Raw genomic sequence first — 18,664 nt, forward strand, 5'->3', positions numbered from 1 at the left:
TATATATATATATATATATATATATATATAGTAAGTATAAATATCAAGAACTTTTCTTTCAGTGAAAAGAATTAAATTTATGAATAATTCAAAATTATTTGATGTAAACTATTTTCAATTTTGTTATTTACTCCATGCAAAACGCAGTGAATGCGCATTAAATTTTTAGTGCGCTGAAATCGAAGTTTTGGAATGCTTCTAGAAACTATTAGCGTTTTCGAATACAGTTTTAATCCGGGTCGGTCAATGACGTCACATGTTTTACTTTGATTTCTAATTGGACGAGGTCATGATACTTTCGGGTCAAACATGGGTTAACCGAATTGGGTCTGGTTTAAATTCAATCCACTATACTCGAAAACGCTATAGCTCAATTTTTGGCCAGTCGAAGATAGTACAAGAATATATACCCATATCTATATCCATGCGCTGAAACGTCATGCCTGGGATCAAGATGTTCGCGGGCCCCACGGAGTTGTCCTAGTTACGTCGCATCGAAGATGTATGCAATTTCAATACCTGAATCGCATTCTTCTTCTTCTTAATAAGTCCTCTGTTTGGTTTTCTCTTACTATTATAGTATTATGTGATAAAAGACTACGTCCAGTTTAGGCTGAACAGCATTGAGCCCTAACTAGGATTGTAAAGCATAAAAAAAGGATTAAAATTTCCATATACACAACTTTGTAAATCCTTTTTTGGACTCCAAATGAATAGTTATAAGTGATATATATTAATCGAAAAGGAGAGAGAGAGAGACATTCAAAGTATGAAACAAAAAGTTTTAATTGATTTGACAAAGAGGCTGCAGTTCAGTATTTTTAACTGTAACGTTTCTATCTCTCGTTTCAATACGTTTTCTTTCATAATAACAACAACAGGTATGACATATTTAAATATGTTGAGTGGGGTTCTTGTGAAACTATTAGGCTTTTGTTCCAAGAAATCTAACACTTCTCCAGCCAACAAATGTTTACGCGACTGGTTTTTTTCAATATTTTTCACATTGCCCACAATGGATGTCATCACGACCAGTAGCTGCTTCGGGATGACCTCGTACCAAATGCTGGTATACCCCGAACTTTGGATAGTTCTAGAAAACTCAGAAAACTTTTCCTATAAAATTGGGTTTACGGAATTTTTTATTCTCTTTTGATATCTTAAAATTTTAAACATTTCTCAAAGTTGTTCATCCAGTGTCTAAATTCCCCTGGGAATAAAACTGGGCATAATCCTTTGTGTATATCTTCTTTGGGAAGCAGAGAAGACGTCAATATAAAGAAATTTATTTGCTAATACCTTTAATCTTAATTTTAATTATATTATTTTGATATTTAAAATTAACACGAATATAGGTTAGGTACAAATATAGAGCGGGGATTTCTGAAATATGGCGAATCAATCAACATGTGACTTTCTTATGTTGTAATTCTTATTTCTATCTCACGTGTGAGTTGCAACCATGATAGCTTAAGGCTTAAACACAATAGGCACAAACAATAGACACAGGCAACAAGAAAAAACGAGCCGTCCAATCAGAGCTCTGGAATATCGAACTTACACTCCAGAGATCTGATTAGACGGTTCGTTATTCTCTGTCTATTGTGTTTAAGCTTTACATGGTCTGTACAATTCGGCCATGATGAAAGGATTACATAATGTGCAGTTCGGCAGTTCATTACGTCTACTTTTGCTCCGTGTCGTCAATAAGGATTCAACAAGGGCTATCAACTGTGAAACACGAAACATAGGACAATTTTCATAGTCTGTTCTTATTTTAAAACCATTTTAAATAATGTTTTAAAATGCTAATACAATCCTCGGATTGATTCATCTTAAGATTATACTTAAGACATTCTTAAATGTAAGAATCTATGAATATCGACCTGTTTCTCGTCATGAAGTTGGTACTGAATCTTTCCTTGCACAAGAAAATTCCTGATAAAAAAACAGTACCATCTTTGCATTAGAGTGTCCTTGTTTAGGAATTGAGTTACTACTCTTCAATGGCCCGCTCTAATAGATATTGCAACCAAACGGCGTTGACTTTCCCGCAACGTTCATATCGACGAGAGGTATAAATCGTACAGATAGTGCTGCCTGTCATATGTGTATACTTGTGTGTATATGTATACTATACATAGTAGTATGTAAATGTGCACATGTTTCACAAGTAACTTCGTTGAGCCACATAAGTTTTTTCTTGGTAAAACGTTACGTGTCATCGGCGTTTCCTTTTTTCTCTCGCTTCTTATTTAACTCCCTTCTACGCTTTTTTCCCTGTCTTTTTTTGAAGCTGCGAAGATAACTCTCGAAGAAAATTGTTAGCAAATATGCGTGCTTGTTACATGCTAATTACATTGCTTTTCTTGAAAATGATAATTTCATTTTATCCGCGCAACGCAGAATTTAAAAGATGACGAACTAGATAAGGAATATGGAAAAAAGAATTTATCGACTGATTTGTTTTTTTCTTCATATTGCAACGTTAAAAGATAAGACAAAGAATTGTTCGCGTAACGCACTTTTTTCATTTAAAAGAAATACCATACTTGCAAGAAATACCATTGCTCGCATCTTCCCATTGCTTTTTTTAAGAAAATGATCTCTCTACAAATAATATAGAAAGAAAGAAAGCTTTATCTTACTATTAAATAAATTATATCGCTCGTTTGTTACAACAATTTGAAAATTGTTATTTTTTTTATATACACTACACAAAAAATTGAAGGATCATGTAGTTCGGTCTCAAAAATAGGTAAATATTCAAAAGAACGTAACTTCGTTAAAAATAACGAGATTTTTAAAAAAACATTTTAAAGCTTTAAATATCTATTGTACTTTCAAGCTCGGTAATTGATATTTTGATCTGATTAATTTTTATGTTATTATACGAACAGAAGCAAAAGCATGATCCCTTTTACTTCAATGTTGAATAACTTGTTGAAAATAAAATCATACAACGTTCAAATAAAAAAGCAAATTGAAGGTAAAGATTCACTCTTTCGATTGCTATAAACCGCATTTGTGTGATTTTTAATTCACGACATAGAACCTAAAATTTGTACAAAATTTTCAGATTTGATGGATACTCATTTCTGTTCGTATAGCTACATAAAAGCTCAATCAGATCAATTATCGATTTTGAAAGCAGATATTTCAAGCTTTAAAATACTTTTTTAAAAATCTCATTATGATCAATTTTGATGAAGTCACTCTTTTATACTCTTTTGAATATTTACTTATTTTTGAGGACTAAGTGATTCTTTAATTTTTTACGTAGTGTACCTGCTTACAAAACATTGCTTTAAAAACATAAACACTAGAATAAACAACTAGAAAGTATCTTCTATCAGATGATATAGCAGTTTCATAATATTGTTTAAAATGTTGCAATAATTAACTCTTTTTGTACGATAAAATAAGAGCATCTAAGAAAATAGACTCTAAAAAATTGACACAGTAATTAGTAATGCCATATATTCCTATTCTTTCTTTTCCTCAAGAATTACGAGTACAAAATATTTAACAAATTAATATATATGAGAATTTTTAGAATTATTTCAATACAAAATATTTTTGTGGCTCTATACGCATATTTAAAGTTATATATCTTAGATAAATCGATTTATGCTGCATTTCGATTTTATATTTAAAACCGCATAGTAACACAAATAAGAAAGAAAAAAACATAAATGAACAGTTTTAGGAAGCTATAAACATAAAACAATCCATAATTATCAATATATTCACTATAATTTAAACTACGCAATTTGCAAAAAAATCGGATAATTCAGAAGGGACATTCTGTCGATAACCTTGATCTTGACATATGTTGTCAAAGTCATGGTCCTGAGTGACCTCCGACAGGTTTTAAGTCGATCGTTCTTCATTAAAAAGTTATCAACAAAAAAAGTTTTAAAAATAATGTTTTATTCTACTACATTTTTCACCCGAAGCGACTTCTCACTTCTACTCCCTCCTGCAAAGGGGCGCATGACTTTCACCTTCAACTCTCACCCCCCTCTCCCCCCCTACAGTACACGAATAATAAACATAAAATTTTAAAGCAGGGAATATTCGTGTTATATAATTATATTATATACCCATGAGTAAACAGATTATGTTTTTATTAATACTACTAATAAAGTGCAATGATTAGTTTTAAAAAAAGAAGATTTCATGCTTTTATTTTTTTATAATCAGTTACTACATCAAAATTTCATTTTTAAAATTATAGAATTATATACAATATATCCATTTTTATAATATTAGAAAATTTTAATGATTTCAAAATTAAAATTTATTTGGAAAACCTTTTTGAGTTATATACTTAATGTAGCAAATGAGAGAGTTACATGTTAAGGATATGCAATATATATTTCAAAATAATAAAAAGATTATGTAAAAATTATAAATAATTATTCTAAATCATTTAAAAATAATATAACAAAATTTTTTTTATTATCTGAATTCTAAGTTATTTCAATTGGATAATTATAAGTTAATTCAATTTTATAATACATTTTTATATGTATTTCTATTAAATCACAAATTAAAAAAATATTATTTCAATAAGAAATTTTTTGATCTAATAGAAATACATATAAAAATGTATTAAAATAAATGACAAAAATCTTAATTTCTTAATATATGTGTAAGTAGATACTTTATGCATTCAAGATTATTTACGTAAAGATATATTGCGATATAGAAATCAATTGTCCAATAAATAAACAAAATATTTATTTGTTTTAAATTTTTGTAACTAATTAATATAATAAAACTTTGATCGTAATAGTTGATCGTAATAAAACTTTGCATAAGTTATTTTAAAGCACTTATACACAAACATTTAGATTTTTATTTTTATTTTTTAAATTTTAGTTTATAATAATAAAAGTAATAAAAAATAAATGTATATAAAAAGTAAAATGTATATAAAAAGTAAAAATGTCTTGTTTAAACAGTAAAAATCTTGAGCACAATTTTTTTATATGTGTATAGCTTTTTTAAAGTATATTGTTAGAAATGTCTCCTTTATATGTAAATGAAGCTCGTGATTATGAACGAAATTAAAAGTAATAAATGAGTTAACAAAAATTAAGTTACAATATAAATATAAGGAACATGTATATTAAATTTCATAAATTTTTATGAAAAATACATTAAATTTTATAAATTTTCATGAAGAATACATTAAATTTCATATACATAAATATACTTTTCAATTATAAATACATTAAAGTAATGTCATGAAATTTAGTTCAAATTGTGTAACTTAAAAGTATTAAATTTCATGAAATTTTTAATAATGTATTAATATATGTGTGCTACATGCTATCTTTAAATTTTTTGTATACAATACCTAATAACAGCAAATTGTTCTAAATTATTTATCAAATCCATACGATTTACGTATTCAAGACAATATTTTTATGGATAAATATGTGATCTTCTATTTATTTATGTTCCCCAATGTTTTCGATTTATCTAGTGTCTCAATTTCTCCTTCAAACGCAGTAAGAAAACTCTTCATGCAGGTACAACATCTTCTTTCTTTCCCTCTTAACTTTGGCTTTGCCATGGAAAGAAGAACAATGCAATTGCCTTTCACTTAGACCAACTGAAGATTTCGGAGGAACGGAATGGTCGGAAAAGAAAGGGCGAGAGGCGATTGTTGATGAGAAGAGGCGATTATTTGGCGACTAAATTGTTTGATGTTAGTGTCTGATGTGACATGGAGCAGTTTTAAAAAAACTTCTTACTTAGGAAGAGGTTGGATAAACTCAGCGATAGAAAAGATATTTCGCGGAGAAAGAAACAACAAGAAACATACACCTTGCATATGTTTTGACGTGACCTTTTCGTGTGCAGTTTACACGTAATTCGTACGAACGGTAGAAAGCGAGGCAGTTCACAGTCTGTCTCCATTTTATGTTATATCGCGAGTAAAAACTGTTACCACATTCTCTTTCATATCGATGAAGAGGATTTGTTATCGCCGTTGCAATGACGGCGATGTTCCACTCGAGCGATTTGCAATTCTCGGTTTCGAAGAAATCCGATTTCATTGCGCGATGGCGTGGTAGTGCAAATAAGAGTGCTGTTTCATTTACGTTTGTTCACAATCATCTGCACGCTTAAAAAGAGCAAATGCTTTCACTTTCTTTTCGTGCAGAATAAAAGTAAGAGCCACAATTCATGCTCCTTTGCCGATTTTGAATTGGTATTTCTGCTGAGAGCATTTTGAACGGACATTAGAGACATTTTTGCGGAGTTAATAGTTTTTCTCGGACATTAACATATATTCTATAGTGCTTGGATACCAATATATTTTACAATATTAGAAGTATGATTTAGTTTTGATGGTTTTTTTTCTAAAAAATTGATTTATTTAAACAACATATCACGTAAACGTCTAATAACTGTGGTACAATCAATATTTAATTCTCTGGCAGTAAGTTCTGGATATCGATCATGTAACTTTTTCCCTAGGCAAGAAAGTGAAAATTTTGGGTATATGTACTAATATACATAAAAATTTTCATTTTTCATGTTTCCGTTTTAAAGAAAAAGTTACATGATCAATATCCTGAAATGAATTGTGCTGGATTTTCAATAATATTTGTAAAACAGTAAATCTGCATTTTTCAGCTTCGTTAACATTGAAATCATCACTTTTGAATCGTCTGAACCAATATTCACATAACTTAATCATTGATGGAGCAATATTATCATAAGTTTCTGATAGAAACTTATGGCATAAGTTTCTATAAAAATTCTTAAGGTGTTCGGGGCTATATTAGCGCTATTTATGTCATTCTATCCTTGTCTAATAAACAACGAAGATAGAATAATAGGAGTAGAGCCAGTGAGAAATGATAATGAAATCGAATCGAAATTATCAACTGATTCGACATCGATTTTACTGTTATTTCTCACTAAGTAATAGCATTTCCCCGAATGCACTTTCAATCGTCATTTTCTTTTGATTAAAAAACAAAAGCAACGCATGTTGAAAATACTTTTTACGAAATCCCATTTTTTAAATGGTATAAACACGATGTTTACTGCGTCTATTGTTAATAAATGACTAAAGTAAATTAGAACTAAATATCATGGAATAATATTAAAGCATTAAGAAATAAGCTGTGATTGGAATGTTTTTAACAATACTGATTAATGCCATCTCTTGCAAAATCATCAAAACTAAATCACACTCCTAATATTTTATGAAGATATTGTACAGATTTTGCATCAAATTAACCAACACAGGACGTAGAGTTGTAGTGACGCTACAAATACCCGGTAAAAAATTTTTCATGTATGAATATGTATAAATATGTATAAACATACATAAACACAATAAATATTCATAAATATATATAATTATATATGCAATATGTCCATATATGTTCATATATCCTTTTTTTTGTAAAATTACTTTTTAGTGTAATAGAAATAATAATAGTAATATGAAAATATTAAAAATAATTAAAAAGGTAATTTTCGTATTTGTTTTAGAAAAAAATCAAGTTTGAAAAAATGTAAAAAATTTATTATACTTGTGTATAATTATATATAAAATTATGCATAATTATGTATGAGCAAATTTTTTAAATATTTTTCTGAACTTGTGTTTTTCTATAACAATACGAAAATTATTTCTTTAATTATTTTTTATGTTTTCACATTACTATTATTATTTCTATTACACTAAAAAATAATTTTACAAAAAAAGAAAGAAGGATGTATGAACATGTATAGACATATTTTATATATAATTATACACGGTTATGAATATTTATGCGTGTTTATATTTATACATATTTATACATATTCATGCAAAATGAAAAATTTTTTACCGAATAATGTCGTATTTTGAGATAAAAAAAATGATATGAATAACAATCTTATATATGAATAATAAATCTTATATATAAGAAAAAAAGTGGTAAGATTTAAATAATGGACTGCTCTCTACTCTTTAAAGGTTAAAGAATTGTATTACTAACTGATTATATTTTATCGTAAAACTTAGTTTGCTTTGTTTTGAACAAATGTACGAAATTATTTAATATATTATTTAATATGTTATATTAGAAGTGATTTAATTTTGAGGATTTTGCAAGAGATGCACTAATGTCAGTGTTGTCGAAGACATTCCAATTGCAGCTATTGTTTCCTAATGCTTTAATATTATTCCATAATATTTAGTCGTTTATACTAACAATAGATGCAGTAAATCGTGTTTATATCATTTAAAAAAATGGAGCTTCCTAAAGAGCATTTTCGACATGCATTGTTTTTATTTTTTAATCAGAGGAAAACGGTGACTGAAGATCATAGAATTCTGATAGAAACTTATGATAATATTGCTCCATCAATTAAGACATGTGAATATTGATTCAGATAATTAAAAAGTGATAATTTTAATGTTAATGACAAAGCTCGGGACAAGAAAGCTGGAAAAGCTTGATTTGTAAGCATTATTGGAAAATTCAGCATAATCTGCTTTAAAATTTGCCAGAGAATTAAATGTTGATACAACAGTTATTGAACCTTTACGTGATGTGGGAAAGATTCACACAAAGATACATTCAAAAAAGAAAAATGGGTTCCACACCAGTTATCGGAAAATATTATTGCAAACCGATCGAATATTTGCATTTCGTTAATCATACAAAAAAAAAGAAGAATTTTTTGTATCGAATTGCTACTGAAAAATAGATCTATTTTGATAATCCCAAACGAAAAAAGTCATTGATCCAGGCCAATCAGCAACATTCACTTCGAGGCGCTATATTCATGATCAAAGGTATTGCTGTGTATTTGGTAGAAAGATATTGTATACTAACTGTTAAATCCGAAAGAAATTGTCATCGCTGATCGATATCAATAACAATTGTACAAATTGAAGCAAGCATTAAACCAAACTCCAATTGCGAGTAAATGACGCAAAATAATCCTTCTTCATGACAATGTTCGACCTCATGGTATATTATCAGTGAAGCAAATGTTATTAGAGTTGGAATGGGAAGTCTTACCGCATACTTTAGTCACACTGTTCTCCAGACATTGGTTGCGTTCAGCAGAACACAACAGTTTTATGATTGTCTGCTGAGTTAGGATTATTCTTATAGATCTAAAAGTATAATTCAATCAATCGAAGAAAACTTTCAATAGTAGCAAAATAAACGTTCTGTTGAACGCAACCATTGCTCCATTTGATTTTCACTTGTTTCAATCAAAGCAACATGCTCTAGGGGCATTTATGCAAAACTATAATTTAATTAACAATTAAAAATTACAATTATAATACAATATAATTCTTAATTTTCAATTAGTACTTATTAACGCGTTACTTATGTTTCGTAATTATTAATTGTTGAAAATTAAATGAAGTAATAATGTGAACAGATTACAATTATTAATTGTTGTGTAATTAATTGTTAATTGTTAACTGTAACTATAATTAGAAATATTAAAATAAGAGTAATTAAGGAGGCATATACACCTAGACGAATTAAAAGAGGCCTAATTTTGTGAATTTTTTGTAGAAAAACGGATAGAGATAGAGAAGTCCAGTTTGTTCCATTGTAAAGATCATATACTTTTCTCTATTTACCATTAAAAAATAATATAAAATGGAGTCATTATTCAAATTTTCGTACATGTTTTATAGAACGTTTTACAACTGTTTTACAAATGGTTTGATAATCATTGCTACTCGTATAAAACTCTGAAAGCAAAATGGTATAAGTTTTATAAAATTGAAACATAGATCTTGTGCTTGATGGAGCCGTTTTTTAAAATATTGTGTTTAAATAAAATAGCAGTTAGTCAAAGTTAACATAACAATTTTTCACAACAAAATTTTGCTCGTTTTTAGCTATGAAAAAAAAGCATTGTAGGAAAAAATCTTATTTTAAGAAGTAGTTTTCAGTATGTAGAAAAAGTGTAAAATTGCAAATCGATCAAGATACAGTCTTCAAGATACAGTGGTCATGCGTTTTGAAAATTATACGTTTAAAAAAATGTTTGAAAAAACGTTTAAAGTTTTACATTTAGTTTATACTTTTTGTAATAATTATGATTATAAGTAATTGTGATTACATTATATGTAACAATGGCATATCACTTGGATTATTTTAATTAAATTACACAACTAATTACATTTAAATCAATTAACAAGTCTATATTCAACTTACAATTTTGCCTAATATAATTGTGAAAACAATTGTATCTTTAAGATCTTTTTCCGTAAACTTCAATAATTATAAATAATCAGGGCAAACGTTACTTTTCAATTATTTTGCCGTTTTACTTTTTATTTTACTTTTTATAATGAATAATTTGATGACGATGTTGCAATTTTTTATGACGATAACGCTAACTAATTAAATGCTAAGATTGTGCTTAAGTTGGAAGAGTCACTTCGAAAAGTAACTTGTTATCAATATTCATTATTTATTGAAAAAATAATAAGTAACAAATAACGGTAAAAGTAATCAGTAAAAAGTAACGCATTACAAATTAGGAATTTTTTTTAGTAACAAATGACTTTTTCAACCTGTTACAAGTAACGTTTAACTTTTCTAACTATAATGTCATCATTATCGCAATAAAAAATTCACAATGTCATTACAAATCATTATTATAACAATTAACAAAATAACAGCATTACTTGTTGTACCAAATTATAAATAATTATAATTATGAGTAATTGTGATTCCACTGTAAGTACAACTACATAATTCTTGGATTATCTTTATTAAATTATTAAATCAATTACATTTGAATTGTGTGATCTACATCCAACTCTCTATTCAACTCTATATTCAATTTATAATTTCGCCTAATATAATTATGAAAGTAATCGTATGCAATCACAATTATAATTGTAACTGAATAAATATAATTGCGACTCAACAATTACTTTTAATTGCAATTGCAGCGTAATTGTAACTATAATTGTAATTATAATTGTAATTATAATTAATTACATGAATCAATTATGTTCAACTTTAAAGGATACATACTTTCATAATTTTGAAGATGTGCGAAAGTTGAAAATTGGATCAATTCCAAAGAATCTTTTTATCGTCTTGAAATCCATCATTTGCCAGAAAGATGGGAAAAAGTTATAACGAAGAAAAATATTTTGATTAAGATATTCATTCATTATTTTGTTTAAATAAATTATTATATATATAAATATTATATATATAAATTATTATATATATAAATTAAATAAATAATTTTTGAGAAAAAAACTCTTATAACTAAATCACATTCCTAATATTACTAATATATTAATATATTACTAATATAATTTAATCATTTAATGTATTACTAGTTTTGATACGATATAATGCCATTTAGTCTAAACATTATAGAAGAAAATAAAAATACATAGCACGAAATGTATGTAAAAGTCACAGAACTCGGTTTCAATTTATGGACTAGGAATCTAAAGCGCTACAAGTAAAACTTTCAGAGCGTAGTAAGACAATAAAGAATAAAATGTATTTTAACGATAGAATTTCTGTTTATGATGCGTAAAGCGGAAACAAATTGCCTTAATCAAAAATGAGAAATTTATCGCATTTCGTGCCACGTAAACGAGTTGTTTGTTCAAAATTAAACGCAAACCAGATTATTTTCGAGTTAATACATAATTCACACTTGAATAACACACTCTGATTCCATTCGGATCCAATTTGTACGTTAATCTATGATTTTTAGCAACTCATTAAATATAAAAAATTATTCCAAAATATAATTTAATTATGGACTCTTAGCATTAAAAAAAACAATAATATTTGATAGGAATAAGAGTACAGCATAGTAATTGGTACGCAAAGTAATTAAGTAAAACTTTCTTATTATTCCTTTAATCCATACATCGAAAAATCTATACATACATATATATATATATATATAGAACATTTCGATTCTCTTTGGAGTTCTCCTCAACTATAACATAAATTAATAAAATTCCCCTGATTGATATAAGTAACTTTCAATTCACAGATTCGATTAAGACGTATTCTTTGATTGTTGAGTCACTTTTTCTCTTCAACTAATTGAGTAGTTAGTCATTCAATCATTGATAACTTAACTTTTAACAAATTTTTACAGTATCAAATTTATGACTTTGATTCATATCTGACAATCAGGAGAGTTTTATTAATTTATGTATTAGTATGATGAGGATTCCAAAAAAAAATCAAGAAAACATTCTATAGATTTTAAGATGTATGTGGATTAAAGAAGTAAAAAGAAAGTTTTACTTGATTACTTTGTGTATCAATTATTACGCTACAGGATAAGGTCGTTATGGGATAGATTCCTAATATGAGATAGCAGAATATTTGCTAAACTAATAAGAGCATGTGTTTGATTCTATCATGTTTTTTTTACTCTTAGGATGAAATCTATTTAATAGAAAATTCATTAGATCATATGTATAGTCGTTACAAAAAAAAAAAGATTTGTGAAATTGGATGTTGTCAAATTTTAGTGAAGTTAATCTTTAAATCTTGAATAATAAATAAAGTAAAAAATGGGCAATTAAGAGCCTTAATACGCGCTAATCGGTGCAATTATCATATAAACATATATTTCAAATTGTATCTCTTACATAACTATAAAAATTGAACGTTTCGGTTCAATTCAGCATGAATATTGGATTGTTATCAAGAATTGCTATTATTTGAGACTGAAAATGGCTCGAATTGAACCGAAACGTTCAATTTTTATAGTTATGTAAGAGATACAACTTGAAATATATGTTTATATGATAATCGCACCGATTACCGCGTATTAAGGCTCTTAATTAAGAACGATAATTAAGAATGACGATTCTATTATTGTTGAGCTTTCTCACACACACATACACACACACACACACACACACACACACACACACACACACACACACACACGCGCGCGCGCGCGCGCGCGCGCGCACGCACGCACGCACGCACGCACGCACGCACGCACGCACGCACGCACGCACACACACACATAAACAAATTATATAATCAATAAGATTGGAAACAAGACTATTTATGTTAAATACATTATTTTAAATACGAAGCGCCACTACGGTTTGAATGTTTGAAGATGTTGAATGGACAACAATTCAGATTGATTGCGTTGAAAATTCGACAACCATATCGGCAATTGTCATTTCTGAAATTAATTTATTTATATCAATATATATAATAATTCAACTTAACATTCAGACCGTAGTGGCGCTTTGTATTTAAAGTAAATTATATAATTGTTATATGTAACATTTAAATTTTTTGTTCCTACTTTTATGTAATATAGCAAAAGCGTGTATAAAGCTCATCTTTATTTTTTCCTTATGAGATGAGTTTCCTATTATGAGATAACATATCATATAAAGAAACACTTCACATATTAGGAACTCTTTTTTTAAATAATCAAAATCGGCACTTTTAATAAAAAATTTCTCATACAACAAAGTACAGTTATTATTAATTGCTAACTTTTGGCAATTAAACTTAAATATATTTCCCATAAATTTAACGTGGAAATAGAAATTGAAGTTACAAATTAAATAAATTACAAGCTTTAAAAAAAGGTATCTCATAATAGACGACTTTACCCTGCTCTCATTCGCCCTGTCAAAGACCATTTTTTTATAAAAAATTATGTCAGATATAAGTAAAAGATTATATTGTTATAATTAGCAATTGTTTTATTGAAAAACGGATTCAAATTAGTATAATTAAGTAAAAAATGTTTTGGTCTATATATAATTTCTCGATAAGAGCTTTAGAAGCGATTTAAAGTCGTTATATAGAATAGAAATAAATAATCAAATTTCTTTTTGATGATTAATGAATTGAAGAAAAATAAAATTTATTAGAAAAAAATTTATTAGACGAAATTTATTTTACTTTAAAAGGAAAGAAAACAGATCACTTGTTCATGCGACATTTAACTGAATCGAAAGTATTAAGTCTAGTATATTTGTACAGATTAACTTTAAAAATTCTGCTGCTTTTATTTATGAAGATCTTTGCGAGAGATCTGATCCTCGCCGGAGGCAACTTTATCTATCTAGTCAGTTCATCGTCCACGTGCAATTACGGTGGTTGTATATGCGGGGAGCTTTTCGAGAAAATCGCATTCTCTCCGTAGAGAAATGGAGAAATGCGAAATCGTGATTGCGGAAAGAGGAAGATTGCGTTCCTGTATAATTCGCGTTGACCTATCCGTCGCCACAAGCGCGCATCGTGTAAATCGCGCGCAGTTGTTAATTTGCTTTATCCTTAAACGCTATAGTTGTAACCTGTCGAAAAGGGCAATGGATAGAAACAGAATTTTACAATTAGAGGCTTCCTTGCGTTTATGCCCCAACGTGTAATAACACTGTAATCTGGATTTGCATTTGCAGATAAATTAACGCGTATTTTGAGTAACGCGTACACGAAGTTATTTGAGGAACCTTTAATCTGCTAATTGTGAAATCTTTAGATCTTTACATCGGTAATGTTATCGTATAGAGTCGACCTAATTTTGCAACTGCTATATTAAAGATTTCATCATTATTAGTTAAAGCTATTTGCGTCTACTATTACCTCTCTTTTTTAGAAATGAATAAAAAATTAGATTGAAATTGAAATAAATCTGTTAACGGAACTAATTAATTATGTATGTAGCATTAATTATGTATGTAATTATGTATGTAATTATAAAAAATTCTAACCCTTTTTTCTAGTATTAAGATAAGTTCTAGTATTAAAGATTATTATTATTAAAATTATACAAATTATTATCGATAATTATAATCTCTTCCGAATTCAGGCTATCCAAAAAAATTAAAGAAGAGACTTATTGTACCTTAAGATCGCAATTTGCAATTAGAGAATAATTAAAGAAATCGGTATCATAAGATCAATTTCTAAGAGTCTTACATTAAATTTAACATTTACGACTTTTATGATGATTTGAGTTAGGTAATTAATCAGACAAGATTTAAAAATAAAATTTTCCCAGATGTGCAAGTTCTCTGAATTGGTCATTTCATACGTAATAACCTACAATAGTAACATTTACGTGAAGAATAAAGGGAGCGTGCAAATCGCGCACAACCATTAACCTTGTTTCCATCTGGGCAGTACGTTTTGCAGTAAAACTCGCAATTGAGATAGCAAGCTCTATCGTATATGTGTGCAAGTACGAGGTTAGGTGTGTGCGCTTGTGTGTTTGCAACTGGACCCTGTAAGTGTACCTAAATCCGCGATTGTAGCGAGAAGGCTTTTCGCTCTTAAATGATACTAGCGAGGCGCCCGCGCCATGTCTTTGTCTATATTCCGGCTCGTTTTACTCGCGTAGAATCGTGCATGCATTCTCACCTCGCTCCATTTATCGGTCTCCCACATCGGACAGGACACGGTATTGCAGGTCTCCTGAATATGTGGCTTGTGCATGCTGCTACACTTGTGATCAGATAGCTGTAACAACAATTTAATATTACTAGCTATTAGAATTCAATAGGAAAATAACTCATTACTTGTGTAACAAAGTTACAATTAGACTTACATTTTTTCAGTAACCATAATTTAACTTACAATTAGTTAAATTTTTTGTGCTTATTAACTAATTTATAGTAGTTACTTTTTTTATATATTTTAAGTTACGTTATATTATTATATATTATAAGTTAAGTTATATTTAGTTTATATTTTTATATTTATATATTTTAAATTTATTCATCAAAACATATGGATTAAAATAAAAAACTCAATGAACAATCAGCAACTATTTCTTGTAATTAGAATTCCTTTATCTCCGATAATCATTATACTCTGTAAATGTCTGTATATTAATTAAGAATTAAGTTCTGTAGGGAAGCTTTTTGATATAATGTTTCCCATAATTTTGATTTCAAGTGTATATACGTACATATTAATTGCAATGCACAAATTTATAGAAAAGTAACTGAAAATAACGACGCGTTACTTTTTAAGTAATTATAGTTATAACATGCTACTTTTCACTCTTTTTAGAAGCAGTACTTATGACAGAATTTGTAACGATGTAAATACAATTATTTTTTGAAAAAAAGAACTGTACTAGCTACTTTTAAAAAGTAACTTCCTCTTTTTCTTTCAATTTTGGAATTTATATCATTAAAATATTATTAAAATATTAATAATTAGGTATGAGGGAATTATACAAGTGCATGTGATATATTAAGAATTGAAAAATTTCATTATAAATATTAGACAACAAGTGTCAACGTTTATTTGAACAGCGGAATGTCGACAATTATACAAAAAAACTATATTTATGACTATAATTGCATGGTAAAATAATTTAGGAGCTTTATTTTTATAATTATTGTTACTATAATGTTAATAATAATAATCTTAATAATAATTATCTCTTTAATAATAATAATTATCTTTATAATTTTACAAAAAATATAGTTGCATCAAAAATTATAAATTAAAGTTATAAATTATGATAATATTGCATTTTATCTTCAGTGTAGAATTATTCGACTACACTGAAGATAAAATGCAATATTGTTTTCACAAAGTAATGAACATAATAATTAAATCGTATCTCGGCAGAAATTTAACTTCGAAAATAATCATCAAAACATTTAATATCAATGTTTAAAAAAAAACTGTGATAAAAATATTTTGTTAATGAAAAATCAATCATAAATGATACATAAATTCTTGAAAGATGTCTAGAGCTGTAAGCTGCGCAAGATACCGTGCAATATGTGAAATATGAACGTACACTGTCTTATATACGTGTGCGTGAGAGCTAGCTGTCGGATAGAGGAGGTTTTACGATGAGCGACGGCGTGTACTCATGGAGCAGCTCCTCGAGTTTAAACGAACCGAACTGGGTTAGGGATCGTGGGATCTTCCAAGACCGTCACGGAAAGCGGGACAGGGCTGCGTATGTAAATGCGACTCGCAGACAAGTATGAAAGTACGGCATAAAATTTGAGATGAGAGGAATGGTTAACGTTCCGTCCGCGCGGAAGTGCGGCGGAATTACGGCCGTGTCTAACGTCACTGGCGAAATGTGAAAAATGTGGCGTTTTATTGTGTGCACGCGTAACGCTGATTCCGTCGCGCTTGGCAGATTTATTCTAGAAAGATTTATTTGTCTTTACATCGTAAAAAGCATCGTCGCGTTGACATCCCTCTGAGGGGCAGACACGAATAATCGGGTTTTCAAAATCGTGTTAATCGTCGGCATAATTGTATTTCTCGACATATTGATTTCTCATATCATTAGACAAATTTAAATAATTTAATTATGATATCTCAAACTAAAATGTTTCACACAAACGTAAATATATTTTATGCATGAGGAACTTTTTATTCTTTCTCTCGTTAAAAAGTTCTTTAATTAGAAAAGAAATGAATAAAAAATAATAGTATTCATTAAATATGTATAAAATAATAAAGAATAACAATGAGATTGTAGATAAAAATTGTATCAAGATAAGTGTAAGATAAGTGCCAATATCGACAGCCAAGCTTGCACGAAATGAAATATCAAAATCGAAGCGTTACCGAATGTTTGTTTCAGATAAGTTCTCAAACTCCACTCATCACAGAATCAAGGAGAAAACTTGATTAAACGAAAATTTTATTACTGAAGAGCCTTTCTTCCGGATTTACCTTCGTGGTTTCGTTCCCGTTCTCTTCGATGCAGAAGACGGACCTTATTCGCGAACCGCCGCCGCAGCTTGCGCTACATGCACTCCAGTCTCCATTCATCCACCTGAAAAAATAAAGAAAGAGAGTTTCCTCAAGATAGTATCATAAAAAATCGAAATTTTGTAGAGTTATTCACAGCCGCGTAGTATAGTGAGGTCGCATGTGCTAATGAAATCTGATTAACATTCCGTTTTCGTTGGTGACAGAAATGCGACCAGCAAGTCTTTGTATTATTTAAAATCAATGTAGAAAATGTACGTGCCATCAACATCTGCAATGTAAAGTTTATGATACGGAGATGGCAATATACTGTTTAGAACGCGTTTAAAACAGCAGGCATTTCCATCGATACATTTCTCGTTCTTTTACATTGGTGAACACATTCATTTTTTACGATCGATTTTCATAGAACAGGAAGTGTCGGGTTCCGAAACATGAAATAGAACCCAGCATGCGGATTGCCTAAATCTTGCGCTGTAATTTTCACTGCTCTCGAACAATGCAGAATAGTTCATAATACATCACAATGTTGCATTAATTATACGCGCTAAACATGAATGACAACGCAGAAGAATTTTAAAGTTACTTATAAGCAATGTAAATTGTTATAAATCGGATAACACGATACAGAAAAATTAAATAATTAAATTTTAATTATTAATAACAAAATATAAAGAAAATATATGATACAAAATATCATTTATGCTGAGAGAGAGAGAGAGAGAGAGAGAGAGAGAGAGAGAGAGAGAGAGAGAGAGAGAGAGAGAGAGAGAGAGAGAGAGAGTAGTAAGTAAGTAAGTAAGTAAGTAAGTAAGTAAGTAAGTAAGTAAGTAAGTAAGTAAGTAAGTAAGTATATATATATATATATATATATATATATATATATATATATATTATATTATATATATATATATATATATATATAT

General features: G+C 28.7%; 1 protein-coding gene across 1 annotated transcript in view; it reads right to left on the minus strand.

Moving 5' to 3' along the window:
* The window catches only part of LOC105626815 (ADAMTS-like protein 3), a 171,388-nt gene that overhangs the window by 80,215 nt on the left and 72,509 nt on the right, over positions 1 to 18,664 (minus strand). Inside the window, exons 5-6 of the mRNA XM_012208108.1 lie at positions 17,700 to 17,802; positions 15,402 to 15,500 (exon numbers count right to left, since the gene is read on the minus strand). Coding sequence (XP_012063498.1) covers positions 15,402 to 15,500; positions 17,700 to 17,802 — 202 coding nt within the window. The remainder of the gene's footprint in view (positions 1 to 15,401; positions 15,501 to 17,699; positions 17,803 to 18,664) is intronic.

The sequence above is a fragment of the Atta cephalotes genome (assembly GCF_000143395.1).
Source record: "Atta cephalotes unplaced genomic scaffold scaffold00006, whole genome shotgun sequence".
Lineage (NCBI taxonomy): Eukaryota > Metazoa > Arthropoda > Insecta > Hymenoptera > Formicidae > Atta > Atta cephalotes.